Source organism: Nycticebus coucang, chromosome 15 (genome assembly GCF_027406575.1).
Source record: "Nycticebus coucang isolate mNycCou1 chromosome 15, mNycCou1.pri, whole genome shotgun sequence".
NCBI lineage: Eukaryota > Metazoa > Chordata > Mammalia > Primates > Lorisidae > Nycticebus > Nycticebus coucang.
The window spans coordinates 93,714,203-93,733,139 of NC_069794.1; the positions used below are offsets into that span (position 1 = coordinate 93,714,203).

The 18,937-nt window shown below is 42.8% G+C and overlaps 1 protein-coding gene across 3 annotated transcripts in view; it reads right to left on the minus strand.

Moving 5' to 3' along the window:
- Nucleotides 1-18,937, minus strand: part of CAB39L (calcium binding protein 39 like) — a 124,220-nt gene that overhangs the window by 14,996 nt on the left and 90,287 nt on the right. For all 3 annotated transcript variants that reach the window (XM_053563752.1, XM_053563751.1, XM_053563753.1), the window contains exons 5-7: nt 15,824-15,992; nt 9,152-9,211; nt 7,057-7,122 (exon numbers count right to left, since the gene is read on the minus strand). In XM_053563752.1, the coding sequence (XP_053419727.1) occupies nt 7,057-7,122; nt 9,152-9,211; nt 15,824-15,992 (295 nt within the window). The remainder of the gene's footprint in view (nt 1-7,056; nt 7,123-9,151; nt 9,212-15,823; nt 15,993-18,937) is intronic.

Genomic DNA, 18,937 nt, shown 5'->3' on the forward strand with positions numbered 1-18,937 from the left:
GTACGGGGTTATCTGTGAGCTACACTGAGTGCAGGCTCCATGGGGCCCCTTCCAAATCCCCTTCCAACCTAACTGTGTGGTGTGTGTGGATATTGTTGGGGAAATAAAAGTCCTACCAACACAGAGTCCTCTCCACAAAATGCAGAGGAAATAAGGCAGTTTTTGGCTCAGTGCCTTTAGCTCAACATCTAGGGCGCCAGCCACATACACTGGAGCTGGTGGGTTCAAATCCAACCTGGGCCCGCCAAACAACGACAACTACAACCAAAACATAGCCGGGCATTGTGGCGGGCGCCTGTAGTCCCAGCTACTTGGGAGGCTGAGGCAAGAGAATCTCTTAAGCCCAGGAGTTGGAGGTTGCTGTGGGCTGTGATGCCATGGCACTCTGCTGAGGGCGAAAGCTTGAGATTGTCTAAAAAGAAAGAAAGAAGGCAATTTTGTTACTGGATAAGCAAATCCAGAGTACAATATGGTAGATAATCTGTGAAAAAAGAGATTACAAGTGACAGATAAAATTATGCCTGCTTTATACAGCCAAGTAGCTATAAGCTAGTGCACACACGGGTCCTCTAGATGGAGTGACCTGTCCCCCAGAGAGGACTTGACAGCACCATTTCCCTTCATTCTTTCATAGTTCACCCCAAATTCATCACCAGACAACTGAGGCAGCTGTTTGTCTGAGGTAATTGCCTTTATCTCGCTAGTATAATAAAACTTCTCTTATCTCTGACAAGCAAATAGTTACAACTTAGAGAAAGGTATGGCTTCTGGAAACTCAAAACAAAACAAAACCCTTTTGAGTTGTAAAGTTGACAAGAGACTTCCTTAAGGTCTAAAGAGAAAGTCAGGTGCCATATGGGTACACGTATATTACTATACATACATCTGTTAAAAAGGTCTGAGCAAAAGGGAAACTTCATTAAAAAAAATTTACCCTTCAAATTTACACACACTTTCAATAAACATTTGTTGGAAATTACATTTATAAGTTAAATTCAGATTAAGTCACTTCAATCTTTATTATCTGGAGATACGGACACACACTATCCTCAGCTAATACGATTTCAACGCTTCTGTGAAACAACTGCGTTAAATCACTTAACGATACTGAATCTTAAACCATTAAATGTTAAGTCTTTTTAAATGAATATTGATAATGACAAAATACTGTATTCCATAATAATATAAAACACTATAAAGCAATACCAAGTAAATGGGAAAAATCATATGTTTTACTTTATATGCCTCATAGTACAGTGAAACTACGTATCAAGTGGAAATAAGTTTTTTTAAAAACTTAGCATTTTAATGGAATTGACCAAAGCCTCCCCCCCCCAAAAAAAAAACAAAACCCAAAAATTCCACCAAACTTCTTTTCAATTATAATCCTTCTTGTTGGTAATTAAATGCCAGGTCTCTGGAAAAGATAAGAAATAACTTCCTAAGCTCTGTCACGTGAAGGAAAGGAATTTCTCTGTTAATTATTTTTTACTGACACCAGGACCTAAGCACCCTGAGATGGTTCCAGAAAATTCAGAACATGATTAACAAACAGCAGCAGGTAGCAATTGCTTTGGAATCAGAAAATACCCTAGGACTTAAGACCGTTTATTACTTACAAACTTGCTTACTATGATGATAATCTACCCTCTCTTGTTTCCTACAATTATAAAACACCTATGAAAAAAATTAAAGAATCCGTATATATATACATGTGGTTGTGTCAAAACACAAAATTAGATTTGCTACCACAGATCTAATTCCCAAAAGAAAAAAGCAAAATTGCATCAGTGAAGCTCCACAGAAGAACAGTTTTCTACCAAAACAAACAAACAAAATTTAATGAACTCAATGTTTATATATGAACCCATTTCACAACCATCTACCATTTTGCTTACTTGAACAGAATGACACAAGACCATTTTAGCAATACATCTGCCTATAAGCCACCATTTAAACAGCCAACTCTTCAGTAGCCATTTCGACACTTTCTGTGGTCTTAGGGATACTAATTTATGTGTCTTTTGTCAGGTGTTTTTTTCGCTGTCCAACCACTGCTTGGCTGTACAATGTTGTATATAAAATATTTGTGAGCCACCTAAATATAAGGGATTTTAGGCACCCAGGACAGGACGATGCCTCACGAGTAGACTGGAGTGTCTGCAAATGGACAGGAAACAAGTCTGAAAGGGGAGTTTAAAGGAGAGCTCCTGCACCAGATAAAAATGTGGTCTGCTCTTTGCCCACATCACTGGGGAAAGCCCTGACGTCTGCAGCAGGAGAACCACAGGTGAGGGGCTGGGAGGCGGCACGGCAGGGAGGAAGGAGTCCTTCTCACTCCCCTTTGCTCCTCCTCAAATTTGCATTAGACACTGTACCATCAAGGTCACTGGAATGACAGACTTCCATTTTCAAATGCAAACGCATCCCAGGAGGAGTAAGTCCTACACACACCCTAGTCCTGTTTATTCATTTAGAATAGATGACTCCCGTCCGAAGAGTGAACTCTGGAGGAGGTAATGAATTCTGGAGATAGTAACTAGGAATATTTATAGAACTTAGTTTGATTTAGTTAACAAATGTCACTAGTTCTCACCAGAACCCTGGCCCTGATGTGACCACTTCACAACTGTCACTGGGGGGCTGGACAAGTGAGGCTGAAGCCACCCTGAGCCCTGAGCAGACAGTGCAGGCAGAGGGTGGGTGGGGGTGGTGACAGGCTAGTAAGGAAGAAAGAGCAGGGAGAGAGATGGAGGGAGATGTTTGTCCTCAACTTCTCATCGCTGGTTGAAAATGGTACAAGGAGAAATTCTGAAGACTATTCCCTTCAGCTTTCTTCCTTCTAATTTGGTTTAGTCACCTAAGTTCATACAAACCTCTCTACTTTGGGCCAGTATCTGACAGACTCCCACGGAAAAGAGGAGAAGAGGACTCAGCGTCCATAGCACAGTGGTTACGTTGACAGCCACAAACACCAAGGCTGGCGGGTTCGAATCTGGCCAGGGCCTGCCAAACAACAACGACAGCTACAACCAAAAAATAGCCGGGCGTTGTGGCGGTGCCTGTAGTCCAAGCTACTTGGGAGGCTGAGGCAAGAGAATTGCTTAAGCCTGAGAGTTAGAGGTTGCTGTGAGCTGTGACAGCACAGCACTCTACTGAGGGCAACATAGTGAGACTGTCTAAAAAAAAGAAAAGGAAAAGAGGAAGGACTTGGAAAATTCATGAGAAATTTCCTACAAGAGGTCTGACAATTTCTCAAACTTGCCTCCGTGCACTTAGGTTGGCCCCGCTGTACAGACAGCTTGGTAAGGCTTCAGAACCTTGGTATATCAGCGTCTCACAGATGTGTGTGTTGACCTGGGGCATGTATTGCTAAGTGCTGTTCATTACTGTTGGGTGTTTTCATGTGCCATCACAAGAATGTCGGAGCTTGAATTAGAGCAAACAAACATTGAATTTCTTGTTGAACTTGACAAGAGTGGAAGTGAAATTAGGGACATGTTAGTCCAAGTTTATGGGGATAATGCCACGAAGAAAACATCAGTGTACAAATGGATTAAATGTTTTTTTTCTGAGGCTGGGATCTGTAGATACCTGTAATTCTAGCACTCTGAGAGGCTGAGGCAGGTGGATTGCAGGAGCTCACAAGTTCAAGACCAGCCTGAGCAAGAGCAAGACCCCGTCAATAAAATAAAATTAAATTAAATTAAAAAGTAACCAGGCATTGTGGCAGGTGCCTGTAGTCCCAGCTACCTGGGAGGCTGAGGCAAGAGAACAGCTTGAGCACAAGAGTTTGTGGTTGCTGTGAGCTGTGACACCACAGCACCCTACTAAGGGTGACAAAGTGAGACTCTATTTAAAAAAAATGTTTTTCTGAGGGAAGAGAAAGCATCATTGATGAACAAAGGTCTGGGCAGTCAGTAACAAGCAGAACTGACAAAAACCTTGCAAAAATTTATCAAATTGTGTGTCAATATTATCAGTTGAGAAGCACAGCAGACCAACCAAACATTGATAGAGAAACATTTAAGAAAATTTTAACTGAAAATCATGGCATGAGAAAGCGGTGTGCAAAAATAGCCCCCCAAGAGCTCACTGATGAGCAAAAGCAAAGGACAAAGAGCTCCTTTGCCAAGACCTCTTATGGAAGGAGGATGGTTTTGGCCACATCATCGCTGGTGATGGAACCAGGGTGCATCAACATGGCCCTGACAGAAAGTGTCAAAGTGCACAATGAAAGTCAGCCAATTCTCCACAACCAAAAAATTTCCGTCAGTCCAAACTGAGAGTCAAAATTTGACATCAGAGGGATTGTTCATTATGAATTTGTACCAACTGAACAGTTAACCAAGTTTGCTATTTGGAAGTGTTGTTTCACTGCATGAAAAAGATGAAAATGACCTGAACTTTTCAGCAACAACTCATGGTGCTTACATCACAACAAGGCACCAGTTCATACAGCACTGTCTGTGAGGGAGTTTTTAGACAGTAAACAAATAAATAACTCTATTGGAACACCCTCCCTGCCCACCTGATCTGGCCAATGACTCAATGACTTTTTTCTTTATCCAAAGATAAAGGAAATATTGAAGGAGGACATGTTGATGACATTCAGAACATCAAGGGTAAAATGACGACAGCTTTGATGACCGTTTCAGAAAAAGAGTTCCATAACTGGTTTCAGGGGTGGAGTAGGTGCTGGTGTCCGTGCGTAGCTTCCCAGGGGGCCACTTTGGAGGTGACCCAGGGATGTTCAGCAGTTAGGTGTGTAGCATGTTTTCTGGGATCAGTTTGCAAACTTAACTGTCAGACCCCATATGCTGACCTGTGACCTTCCTTCCAGTGCTAATTTTTCTTGTAACGTGGGCTCGGTCCCCTCATTTTGGCTGTCTTTGTGGAGCCCTTCACAAACAAAATATTCTACTCTTGAGGTATGCAGCTCTGGCAGTGAGGTACGCCTTTTCTTTATCTGCCCTTAGCGACCTGTCCGCAGGTGGGGGAACACAGCACTGAGGTCAGCAGCACCTCTGCCTGGAGGTCAGTTCCAGGCACAGCTTGGTCTCGTCACTACAAGCTCCTGCGCTGACAGTAGCCCACCTGGGGCTTCCCTCTAATGGATCTCCTGGGGGTTTCTGTGAGTGTTGAGTGACTGGCTGGAAACGGGGGCGCCCCACTGACGTGCAGCGATGGCGCAAACACCACAGAAAGCTGGTTGTGGCTACTGAGAGCTCACGGGCAACAAAAATTGACAAAAATATGGTAGAAAATAAGACTGAATGTATTGCCTTAGCTTAAAATTATATCTGATATTTAGAAGCAAAATGCCTTGTTCTACAAATGCCAGCATTCAGACATGTACAGATAACGCATGTGTGATACTCAGCAAGCTGGAATATCATACAAATTGCTCTGTTCTAATGAAAACAGTCTTATAGCCGAGTGGGATCTGAAGGGCAGGATGCGGCTCCAGCCCATGGGCAAGTGGCCTCTTCTGGGACCTTCCGGGCAGGATGCAGATCCCACCTTCCCTGGGCAAGTGGCCTCTTCCGGGACCCTACCCAGAGGGAGGGCGGGCCACTCACAGACACATGTGGCCCGCTCTGTTGGCTCAGTGTCACATCCACGGGCATTTTTCACAGGAGACAGAATCCCAAATATCACACACTTACATGCTTTTATCCAGAGTCATTTTAATTTTCACAGACTTAGGCCTGTGCTCGAAGAGGACTCACAGGAGAGGCCTCACAGACACGTGGCTGCTTTGCACAGGTACCCTGTCGCTTTCTGCTCCTTCCCCCTGCTCAAGTTTTCTTGTCAGCACTTAAAACCACATGAAAATTATGTATGTATTTGCTCATTTGTCTATTGTCGGGTCTCCCTCAACAGAACGTGAGCTCCAGCTGCCCCTGGCTATCACCACACGTCTGGAACATGAGTGTGTTTGTTGACTAAATGGAATGTTCCAACTCACCCACTCCCTTCCCCAATAATTCATCCAACTAAGCTACTTCTGTTCCTTCCCTACTGGTTACATCATCTTTTACCCTCTTTCCAGATTCAGTTCCAGCCTAACACTGGTGGCTTTCAGAAAAGCCAAGTTTTGTATGTTCAATCATGCGGTCTTCTCCCATATCTATTTGTTAAGTTGCTTTCTAAAAACATTCTTTTGATTCTTAGGGACTGATCGTGTTTCATATTTCAGAATCTTTACTGTTAAAATATAATTTGAACACATCCTATTAAGTGGTAGAAGTATTTAAAACAACCTCCAAGGAGACACTGACTAACTAGGGTGCTTGGAGAACCGGGCCTGGCAATGAAATATGGTAACAAAAATTTCTTTAGGAAAAAATGTGTTGCAAGTCTGGGAGATAAATGCTTCCCATAAAACAGAAGACCCATAACATTTCAACCCAGAACAATATCATTTTTCTAGTACAATGTTGTTTTCATACTCAAAGATACTGTGAATTTATCAGCTATTGTGGTTACGACTTCAAGGGAAAATTTAATCTTTGTGATTTCATATGTCATATGATCTTCTTGCCATGTGACTGTCTCCTCCCCCCTTTCTCTGCAAAATATGCCTCCCCTACAAGTCTAGTAACAGAAGTACATGTAAGAATATAAAATAATCTCTTTCTGCCTATTCTATTTCAAGATACACTGACAAAGAATTACAGGAGCCTCACTGGTTCCTCCTTACAAATGATAATTTTCAGCTGTGTTGTACTCTTAAGTTCTTTTCATCTCCATAAAATATCCCCTAGGAGAGAACTGTGATTCTATTTATTAGGTTAGGTTTGGTTTTCTCTCTTAGCAGAAATATTATAAATTGTACTGTCATGTACTTACTAATTATATTGTCACTCCCCAAAGTATTTGAGGCAGGACACTTGTGTTATCTTGCTACAAAGTACAGTCATAACATAAAACTTCACAAGTTATCTAAAAAGGGTAACATTTTAATTTTTCTGTATTTACTCAGCCACCAATAGATGGATCATTTGCTAACAAGATGTCAATTATGGGAACTCTAAAGAAAGGTAATATTACCTTTAAAGATTGTCTCTTAGTCACATAGTTCTCAGACTGAAGCAATTTCTCATAGTCTTCAAAGATCTAATGAAAAAAAGAATAGCCAGAGTGAGTGACTGCAGGGGAGCATTCGCAGCCGGCTGCTGGCTGTCTTCTCCAGGGTGAGTCCCCAACCTCCAGCCCAGCCCACCTGCCGCTGCCGTGCTCTGCATCTCCCCGGGGGTCACCATCACTGCTGCCTTTAGGGAGGTGGCACCCATTCCCCATCCTCCTGCCCATGTGAACATACTGGGGGACAGGAAGGTCAAGGGATGTAAGAGACATCTTTTTCTACTCTATAATTTAGTCCTGCAAATTAGAAATTGAGTAGAAAAATGTTGTAATTTTGAGTCCTCCCTATAAAACATTTTGAACAAAACATCCATTAAAAGTTGCAAGATAGGGGTGGTGCCTGTGGCTCAAGGAGTAGGGTGCTGGACCCCATATACCAGAGGTGGTGGGTTCAAACCCGGCCCCAGCCAAAAAAAAGAAAAAATTTGCAAGATAAGTCATTTTATACCATTTTAAAGAAATCTATTTATGTAGCCTTGCTGGTAGCTATGGGCCCAGGAGCAATTTGGAGGAGATTAAATACATTTAGGGCTTCACTTGGCAATCTATAAAGAATCAGACCAGCAAATTCCTTGTGTGAACGGGTGAGGACTGAGGAGGCCTTTGCTGTGTCATGGCCACCTAATCCCACCTAGCCTCTGGGGAGCACGTCCTCCTTCACCAGAAGCCGGGGACAATGGCACACAGGCCTTTTGTTCCCCAAAGTCATCCTCAGTAAGGGCCTAGGCCTTCGGTTCAACACAGAGGGCCAATAGCTGGGGAGCTCAGTACCCACCACCTGCCGCCTAGTGAGTACCACACAGAGACAACTGGAGAGACAGGGGCAGGTGCAGCCAGGACAGGAGGCGAGAGAGAGCCTTCCAGAAATGAGGAGGGCGCAGAACAGCCAGGCCTCAGAGAGCCAAGTAGGAGGGGTGGGTACGTGACTTTATGATTATATTGCTAATGATGAATCAAAGGACAAAAAAATAACACATATTTTCTTTATGAATAAAGAGATGCGGGTAATGTCCATGGCTTGGATGTGTGAAGACACACGCTGACAGGTGTGGTCCATGTCTTCCCAGCAGTGCTGTCCAGTGTGCAAACGCGTCAGAGACTTCTTAGGGGTTATCACTGCCATTTGCTGGCTTTCACTAGCCAGGAGCCTTTTGTGGGCCCAACTTCCTACCTGCACTGCATACTGCTGGGAAGGCAGACTCTGAAGTCTGTTCTGTGCTCTGAAGACCATGGTCTATAGACAAGATTCCTGCCTCTCCGGGAGCTTGAGGGCCAGCCAGAAAGACAAAGGCACACTGTACTAATGCAACGTGAAAAGTGAGAGGGGATGGGGAAGGGGGTGTGGGAGGGAAAGGGGACAGAGAGGGAGAGGGTGAGAGACAGTGTGTGTTTGGAGAAGGGCAGAATCAGGAAAAGCTTCCTAGAGGAGTGACATTTTAGCCAGACCTCAAAAGGGGAAGTTGGATTCACCGTTAGGGAAGGGAGTTGAAGAAGTTTTTTTTTTTTTTTTTTTGGTTGCAGTTTGGCCGGGGCCAGGTTTGAACCTGCCAACCTTGGTACATGGGGCCGGTGCCCTACTCACTGAGCCACAGGCACCACCCTTGAAAAAGTATTTTAAGTACTTCTACTAGGAAGTAAAATAGCTATTAACCAGGCAAAACGATTTATGTTAGTAAGGCCCGGTGCTTTTCCATCTGCAGTCACCCACTGCCTTTTAAGAACAACTCAGTCCTCTTAACTCAACACCAAAGCCAGCAGGTGCTGGCGGCTTCCTGGCGCTGTAGAGCACAGAAGGAAGAGATGTGAAAAGGAGAAGCCTCGACCTTCTGCCATTCCCCATTTTCCATAAAGTTTCCTAATGACCCAATTTCCAGGTAAACAGACAAATCAGGAGTACAGCTGAGTAGGGTTGAGTTTTCTTGTGGGTGATAAGTGGGGGCAATTGCCCACAGATGTGAGAGAAAGAGCACGAAAGAAAGTCTTCAAAATAACTTCTACTTACAGTGTCATAATTTTGTTCTAAGAAGTCTGCTACCAACACTTTATGTCTGGTTAGTAAATCCTAGAAAAAGAACAACCAGGTGAATTTATTATAGCAAATAAATTTTATAAATCTATCTTTTCCTTCTAAGGATTTATAAACATATGAAAGTTGCCAAAGGAAATTTTCATTTATACCACAAAATTATTTCTATCCCTACATTAGTTTAAGATGTCAAGTACAAGTGTGTTTCATGACACAGAAAAACAAGAACGAGAAAACTGACATTAAACCTGGAGTTGTAAATTCGGATCATTGTTAGTCATGATAGAAATAATTTAAAGACAAAACAAATGGAGCCTAAGAGATGCTTTCATAGCATATTTCTTCAAGTCATAAGCTCTGCACTGTATTTATGATATAATAAATATTCAAATAAATTTACAATGAAGTTTTAAAAATGTCATTAATAATTATTTTTAAAAGAACTCTGAATGGTCTAAAACCATTATCTCGCAAGTTAATTTAATAGATTTTTCAATGATTTTAACCTTTCGTTACAACGGAGGGGTGCTCCAGGCACTGGGAAGCACGGGAATGACACTTAGAGCGTCAGAGCAGTGTCACCTGCTCAGGGGTTGATGGGCTGCGAGGTGCCGTATGAGCTGCTGAGAGGCACAAGCCCTCCTTTCAAAGTTGAATAGAGTAGCCCTGTCTTACTGCAGATACGAACCTGCACAAAACTGAATGAAAGCAAGAAGGAACACCTGTCTTCAGCTCACACCTAAATTACATCCTTAATTCACCCCAACTTTGAAAGAAAACAAGCCTCACCGAATCCCTTTTATGTGATTAGAGGCTAAATACCCCACCCAGGTACCACACAGGATTTAATTAAAAACATAAGAAGAATTCTAAAGTTTTCCAAAACGAATTCTTTTACTTTAATACGTATTTAATTAAAGTTTCCCAGAAGGATATAGCAGGCACACAACATAACCTCACAGAGAAAAGGCAGGCAGCAACAATGATAAAACCCACTTATTTCCACTTTAATTTTAAAAAAAGTAAAACATGGCTGGTGCGGTGGCTAATACTTGTAATCCTAGCACTCTGGGAGTTTGAGACCAGCTTGAGCAAGAGTAAGACCCCCATCTCTACTAAAAACAGAAAACTAGCCTGGTGTTGTGGTGGGCACCTGTAGGCCCGGCTAGGCTCAGGAGGCTGAGACAAGAAAATTGCTTAAGCCCAAGGGTGTGAGGTTGCTGTGAACTATGATGCGACAGCACTCTACCCAGGGTAACAGAGTGAGACTTTGTTTAAAAAAAAAAAAAATTTGAAGCATTGCACACTATAATTTTCAAGTTCAAAAACAATGAGACAGGCTCTGAATTTCCTACTACCTATCATCATCCAGCCTGATTGGTCACTGGGTCTTTCCGTGGAAACAGGGTGTTTTTTCCCAGTGGAGCAGAACACTAAGTGCTGTTCTGGAACTGGAATGTTAACATGGGAAAACCACTTCAGGGTCCAGGCCTGGCCTGTCCGAGGTCTTGATTCAGTGGAATCACCAGGGGACTCCTGAGACAGTCGGGTACTTTCACAGTATTCTCTGGGTCTCCAATCTTTTTCTTTTTCTTTTTTTTTGTAGAGACAGAGTCTCACTCTATCACCCTCGGTAGAGTGCCGTGGCATCACACAGCTCACAGCAACCTCCAACTCCTGGGCTGAGGCAATTCTCTTGCCTCAGCCTCCCGAGTAGCTGGGACGACAGGCGCCCACCACAACACCTGGCTATTTTTTTGTTGCAGTTTGGCCGGGGGCTGGGTTTAAACCCGCCACCCTCGGCATATGGGGCTGGCGCCCTACCTGCTGAGCCACAGGCACCGCCCTCTGCAATCTTTTTCTAAGAGGACATTACTTGTTTTTAAGCATCTCTCCTCCTCTAAGGACAGTCAGGGACTTTCTGCATTGACCTAGGGTAGAAGTAGTTCTCTTTGTGGGCATCAGCAGACGCTGAATTGCTGAACCTCTGGGAGGTCTTCGCCTGCTATACTGTCAGCCTTGGAGCCCCAGGCTTGCTCACAGCTGCGGTCCAGCACCTGCCACCATGCACTGAGAGAGCACTTTACAGGTCAGCAAAGTCAGTGCCTCTCCAGGGAGGAGGGGCCGGGAGGGACGTCTGTTAAGAGTCAGAACTTCCAAATTCCACAGGGGGAAACTCAAAACAACTTAAAAATCCAATAATATGAAAAAATAACGTGACAGGGTAGACTTCTCCTTGCGTGCATAGGACGAACATGGCTAATAAAAATGATGTGGGCTCTATCCACCCCCTCAAATTTATGTGCATAAAAAAATGTATATACAGGGCTGGAGGAATTACACTATGTGCCATAATACACAAATATAATCGTTGCATTATTATAGATCGTATAACCAAGTTAAAAGAAACCCCACAAAAAACGATCTAGTATCCTACTCAAGAATAAAAAAGCAGAAAACTACAAAGGAAGATAAAGTTCAAATTTTAAAATTTTAAAGCATTATCTAAAATAGGGTATTCTTTCATCTTATCTCCTGACTAATCTGTTTTAACAGGTTTAAGTTTTGCATAGTATAAGTATTATGTAAAAAAAAATCTGATATATTTTTTGGTGAATTCTACTCGGGAGAAACTTGAGGTGGGGTTACAGAGACATTTAACCGGGGGATATGTGACAGAGATAGTTGCTGTTTATTGGGAACTTTCTCTATGTTGGGAGGTGTGCTGAGCACTTTACAAATGTTATTTGTAATCTTTACAACAATTCTGCAAAGAAAGGATTATTTTCTTAGTTTCACAGATGAGGAAAATAAAACTCAAAGGTTAACTAATTTGTGTGGTGACACACAGCTAATCAGGTGGCATTCAAACGCTTTGGAGAATTTAGAGGGAGAAATTAAAGAGATTTTGGTTATAAGCAATCTTTGCTGGAAAAGACAAATACCATGGCAAAAAGATAAACTAACAATGTTAAAATATTAATGATTAAACTGGGCAATAACCACCAATGAGCTCAAAAATGATGAATCAAAGGTCGAAAAACTAAAAGCCGAAGCCAAAGTACAACCAATCCAACCAAACCAACCAACTAATCAAACCAACCAACCAACCAAACCAACAAACCAACCAAACCAACCAACCAAACCCTCTGAAACAAGCTACTTAAAAAACAAAACAAAAAGCCCCCAAACCCTCCCAGAGATTTACGGCCATTGTTACATTACATTTGGGCAAAATATACAAAATTGGTATTTCCAATGCTGACAGGATACTAGAAAACTTTTAATGGTTATTTAGATTTTTAAGGACTTGACTTAAATTCAGTGGAAAATAAGCTGAAGTACAAATTAAAACATCATAATTTACTTTTATGATTCAATATTGTTGAGAATTAAGTTGGGCTGAATGACAGCAAGAAATTCTTATGGAGAATACATTTGATTCTATGAAACGTTGAAAAATCTTTGGGGACTTTTTCAAAAATACATATTCGTTATTGGCTTTCCCCTGCATTAGAATCTGTTCTGTTAGTAATTATGTTAAGTCTTAATCCAGTTTTTTTAAAAAAGGAACTTGCTTCCATGACAGCAAAGAGACATATGACAGAAAAGGAGAAAAAAATGGGACTGCGGTATCTATGATAGGAAAACGCCTTCTTTAGTTGTTGAAACACAGACATTTTGCTAAAAAGGAATGGGATGGCCTCTGCATGGAACGCCATGCTTCCCACTGAGGCCTGGGCTCCCCCTGCACCTGGGTGGGTGTTCATCTGTGTTCTCTACACGGCTTCTGTTCCTTGGGGTGAGACTGAGGGCTCTGGGGTCTCCCAGCGCCCTGAGCCCTCACGCTGCCAGCCAGCTCTCCTGGGCCTCTGCTCACTCTTCCCTTCCTCCCCTCACTGTGCTGTTCTCTCCAGGCCTGTCTCCTTACTCAGCATCTCTGTCTTCTTCCTACCCCACTGTCCTTAATTCCCCTTCTTCCCTTCTCTTTGGTTCCCTTCCCTTCTTGTCCATCCCCCACTTCTCACACAGGCTCTTCCTCTCCTCCCCTTTCCCCAGGGAGGACCTGGTGGGACAGGTGGGACGCCTGAGCAGGTGGGACTGCCCTCCCTCCAAACCTGATGCTACAAGCCCCATGTTTCCTGCAGGCCTGGGGAGGTGAGCTCCTTCCCTCTGGTGTCTCAGCAGCTCGCAGTTGGTCCCAACTCGCACGCTCCAAAGTTTGGACCACAAAAGTGCTGCAAGTAACTGGGCTCACCCTCCTGGACGGCGATGACAGTCAGCTGCTGGGAATCTACCACAGCCCATCCCAAGTGGCTTCCAAACTACTCCCATTATGCTCAGATAGCATTCTCCCTGACAGGAGTTCTCAATTCAACTTTCCTCAGCTCACTTTATCTCCAGGGCTGTCTTCATTTTCTTTATAGGTTGTGTCTCCAGCAGCTGCCCAGACTTGCCTCCATCTCCACCGGGTCCATTCAGGGCACAGTCCACACACCAGTGCTCCATCTTCTCCATCACAGCGAGTCCCCGTCACTGCTCAGCCCTCAGACGCCACCTCAGGGGGACCATGCTCACCCCTTTCCCTCTGCCAGGCTTCCATAGGTTCCCCCCTTCCTTCTGCTCCACTCCCTTCTCTGGCCCTTTCTCTGCTCTTTCTGCTCCGGACACTCTCTCACGCCTTCTGCCACCCTGTGAGCTCATATACCCTTTAACAGGTTTAAGGCACCTTCCAGAACAGGGGCGGGGTAAATTCCTAGTCTGCAGATAATTAGTGGTTTTCAGCATGGCAACCAATGCTTTACCCATTTTCTACTTCTGAAAAGCTATTCAAAAAGAACTACTTATCATCCAAATCATGAGCAACTTTCAAACTCTGTCCATTAAGTAATAAAATTAGAGCATACATTAGTATTAGTATATGAATCATATCAATATTGTTGAAATGTATATTTAAGACAATATGAAAAAAGTTATACATGGATTACGATTAAGTAAAAATTGTTTTTCAAAGGATATATATTTATACCTTAAAAAAAGCAAATTTAGTTTTGTAAATGGAATAATTAAATTGCTAAAATGCTCTTAGAGAAATGATTCTGAATATATACATGTATATTTATTTCAATGAATCTTATTTACTTTATATTTGACTTAAAAGCCTGCTTTTTTCAATGCTGCTGTTATATCATCAACTTATCATATTTTGGGAATTCCTCCAAAATGGCCTTCAGCGCTAATCTGCTAGCCCCTGATGAAAATCAGGCTTTATGTTCATCATCGTAAATTTTATTTTCATCGTTATAATTATTATTCCCTTCGTCCCAAAACAGTTCTAGCTAACTTGATCACCTACTTTATACATGAACCTGAATGTCAAATAGCTTATATTCCCAAAACTGTATTTGCCATCAAAAGATAAAAATTTGTTGTTACTGAAAAACGAACATGTAGGCTTGGCCCTGTGGCTCATGCCTGTAATTCCAGCGCTTTGCGAGGCCACGGTGAGAGGACTGCTTGAAGCCAGAAATTTAAGACCAGCCTGGGCAACAAAGCGAGCTCGTCTCTACAAAAAATAAAAAAATTAGGCAGATGCGCTGGTGTATGCCTGTGCTCCCAGCTACTCAGGAGGCTGAGGGCTGAGGGAGGAGGTTCACTTGAGCGCAGGAATTTGAGGTTGCTGTGAGCTATGAACATGTCACTGCCCTGGGTGAGACCCTGTGGAGAAGAGACTGGGGGGTAAGGGAAGGAGGGAAGGGAAAGGGAGTTTTACAAGATAAAAAAGTCCTGGAGGCCAGGCACAGCAGCGCATGGCTGTAATCCTAGCACTCTGGAAGGCCAAGGGGTGTGGACTGCTTGAGCTCAGGAGTTCAAGACCAGCCTGAGCAAGAGCAAGACTCTGTCTTTACTAAAAGTAGAAAACTAGCTGGGCATTGTGGTTGGTGCTTGTAGTCCCAGCTACGACTCAGGGCAACAGAGTGAGACTCGGTCTCAAAAGGAACAAAAAACAAACAAACAAGTTCCAGTAATTGGTTACACAACAATGTGAAATTTACTGTTTCTTATGTAGTGACAAAGTAGATAAACTGATAACTAGTAAATAATAGATGATAAAAATATACATTATGAAAAACTATAATATAATTTATTAATATTGCTTTCACCCTGTGGAAATTTAAAAATTACACTGGTAAAACAATGTGATGTCCATCATACTCCAGGATGTGATTCCCCACCTCCCTTCACTGCTGATCCGCCCCCTGCAGTCCTCACCAACGCCATCTCCTATGTACCCGGCAGGGCATTCAGTGCTGTGCACCTGAGGTGGAGACTCAGGACCCTTACTCTGTCTTTTAACAAAAATGACAGCACGCTGTAGTCTGTTCCTTTTGTCATTTAGCTTACATATTGCAATTTATTCCATATGTGCTGGTAACAAGTATTTTGAGTTATTTTCCCCCAGTGTGGTAGACTGGCCTCAGAGACTGCATTCCACTTACGGATGACTCTTACAATCCACGTTACATCTGGTTGGCTGTGTTCAGGCTTAAGGACTGAAATTTTTTTGAATTTTAAAATTAAACTACCTCTTCAGAGACCGACTAACTTTAACTAAATGACCTAGCTAATTCGGGGGGGGGAAATTACCTTAAAAGTAGCAAAGGCATCTGAAGCAATATCAAATGTTGACATCTCCACATACTTAAAGAAATCTCTGAATTGATTAGAAAAGAGGATGACTTTGGCCAGTGGTTCATGTCGAATGCATTCTCTCAGCATAATCCCACATCGCAAGGCAATCTGTGGGGCTTCATATCTAAAGCACAGAAAAAAGAGAAGCAGAGACCTCTGTTATATCATCAGCAAAGTAATAGTAATGGTACCAAAAGAACCAGGGCAACGCTACTATTAACAGTGACACAGACACCATTCACCCCAGTCATTTAAACACCATTTATTCAATACCTCCAAAGAGCCCCTGTGTGCTGGGCCCTATTCCAGAGGCTGAGGGTACAACAGTGAACACAGCAAGGTCACAGCCTTCACATTTTAGTGAGAGTGTCTGGAGGGAAGAGACAGCAATGAAGAGATAATTTCATATACTGAGTAGTGCTGGGGAAACCTGAGACTGCAATAAAACAGGCAATAATACAGAATGGCATGAAACTTTGTATTTTGAGTGATTGCTTAACTTCCTTTTCAGGGGAGAGGGCGAAGCCTCCAAGGCAAGAACTAGCTTGGTGAGCAGAGGGGTCGGTGTGACTGCCGTCTAGGGAGGAGGGAGGGATGTGAAATGGTGCAAGAGTGGAGGGGACGGGAGCCTGGTCACACACAGCCGTGCAGGCCACGGTGCACAGTCAGGTTTCATCCTAACTGTTACGGGAATAAATCAAGAAGTCAGCACGGCCTGACTTATGCTTTAGAAAGCTCCCTCTGGCTGCGTGTGGACATACTGCAGAACAGCACAGGATGGGCTGGGGGCTGGAGTGGGAGCTGTGAGAACAGGGGGAGGGACGGCAGAGGCCAGGAGAGGGGACAGGGCATGGCCTGGGGGCAGCAGCAGGACAGAGAACATGGGCAGACTGTGTGGGAGGGTGAGGAATAAATCTGGAAACTGAGGATCGAAGAATGAATCCTGTGTTTTTGGCTTGAGTGAGCAGGTGGGTGGTGCTACTATTTATCACGATAAGTGAACCAGCAGAGGAACAAATTAGCGAAGAAATTAAGAGTTTGTTGTGACATTAACTTTGAGATGGCTGATAGCTAAGTAGAGCTGTCTCCTTGTAGTGTAATATATCCTGAAATAAGTTTCAGGAAAAACACACCTGTGGAGAGACTGACTCACTGAAATCACGAGGTAGAATTACAGCTCACAGCAAAAGCTAAACTGGAAAAACACAATATCAACTTTGGCTGGCATACCAGATTGCTTCCACTGCTAATCTAATCTCTTAGGTCAAATTTTCTTTTTTTGGCCGGGGCTAGGTTTGAACCCACCACCTCCGGCATATGGGACTGGCACCCTACTCCTTGAGCCACAGGGGCCGCCCTCTTAGGTCAAATTTAACATCTAAATAAATCCAACAACCATCTCTCAGGGTCAAATTTAACAGCTAAATAAATCCAGGTCTGCGTTATAGTCCAGTGTGTGTTAAGATTTGAAGACAGTGAACAAGACTCAGCTCAAGGGCGGCGCCTGTGGCTCAGTGAGTAGGGCGCTGGCCCCATATGCCGAGGGTGGCGGGTTCAAGCCCAGCCCCGGCCACACTGCAACAAAAAAATAGCTGGGTGTTGTGGCGGGCGCCTGTAGTCCCAGCTACTCGGGAGGCTGAGGCAAGAGAATTGCTTAAGCCCAGGAGTTGGAGGTTGCTGTGAGCCGTGTGAGGCCCCGGCACTCTACCAAGGGCCATAAAGTGAGACTCTGTCTCTACAAAAATATATATATATATATATATATATTAGTTTCACTTATTTATTTTTATTATTATTTTTTGAGACGGAGTCTCACTATGTCACCCTCAGTAGAGTGCCGTGGCATCACAGATCACAGCAACCTCAAATGCTTGGTCTTAAGTGATTCTCTTGCCTCAGCCTCCAGAGTAGCTGGGACTACAGGTGCCCACCACAATGCCTGGCTATTTTTGTTGTTTTTGTAGTTGTCATTGTTGTTTGGCAGGCCCAGGCTGGGTTCAAACTGGCCAGCCCGGGTGTATGCGGCCAGCGCTGTAGTCGCTGAGCTACAGGTGCTGATCCACAGTATTAGTTTTTATGTACAAAGTCCACTAAAAAAAAAAAAACTTTAAATGTCTCAATTCTTGAAAAAGAGCTTTCCTAAAATGTTCTTTGAGAATAGAGGAAAAATGGCATTCATAAAGGACCAATGTGATCTTTCATATTTATATAAATTCTGAAAATAAGAAAAATTCCAATAAATCTTTTTTAAAACAGAGACAATAATATTAAATAGACAAGAAAAATCAAACATTTGAAAACCAAAACCAAACCACCCTTACATCAAATTTCAAGAGATTTTATTACTCACCATCTATTAGCAAAATGTTGAATAGTAAAAATAATGTACTATTCTTTATAAGATTATAGAATTTTCATGAAATGCAGATTCCAGAATAAAATATCTTTCTCACACTTTAGGAAATGGGCTACCTGGCAATATCAAATTTATAAATGTAGATAACCAGAGTGGTGTGTGCTCAATTTTTTCCTGTTTATGCTGAATATTTATAAATACTATTTTAATATTCCCTGAATAACTCATAATAACATTAAGTGCTAATATATTCAGATAGACATGAATCTCTGTAGAATATAAAGGATGCCAATTTATAGAGCTAGGAACTTCTCTTATCAGAAGAATTTGAAAATTGGCCTACTGGCAGATAGGGAAAGTACAGTATTATTAGCGATGTTGTAAAGAGGGGTATATTTTATGACATGTGAAGAAAAGAAACACTGTCATTTATTGATGGAGTACCCAAGAGAGTATAAAATAAAGGCTGTTTGCCTAGAGAAAAAACCTATGGGACAGATCATTAAAATACAGAGTTATTATAACGTACCTTTGAGCTCCGATAATCCAGCCCTACACTGACCTTTTCAGTTTCATCTCCCATCACATTCTCCAGTTCCCTGGAGTGTGCCAGCCCTCAACTGGAAGTCCCTTTTCCTTCGTTCCCACCACAAGACCCTCTCTCATCTTTCAAGGCTAAGTTCAAATGCCATCTCATCCTTGAAATTTCTCCT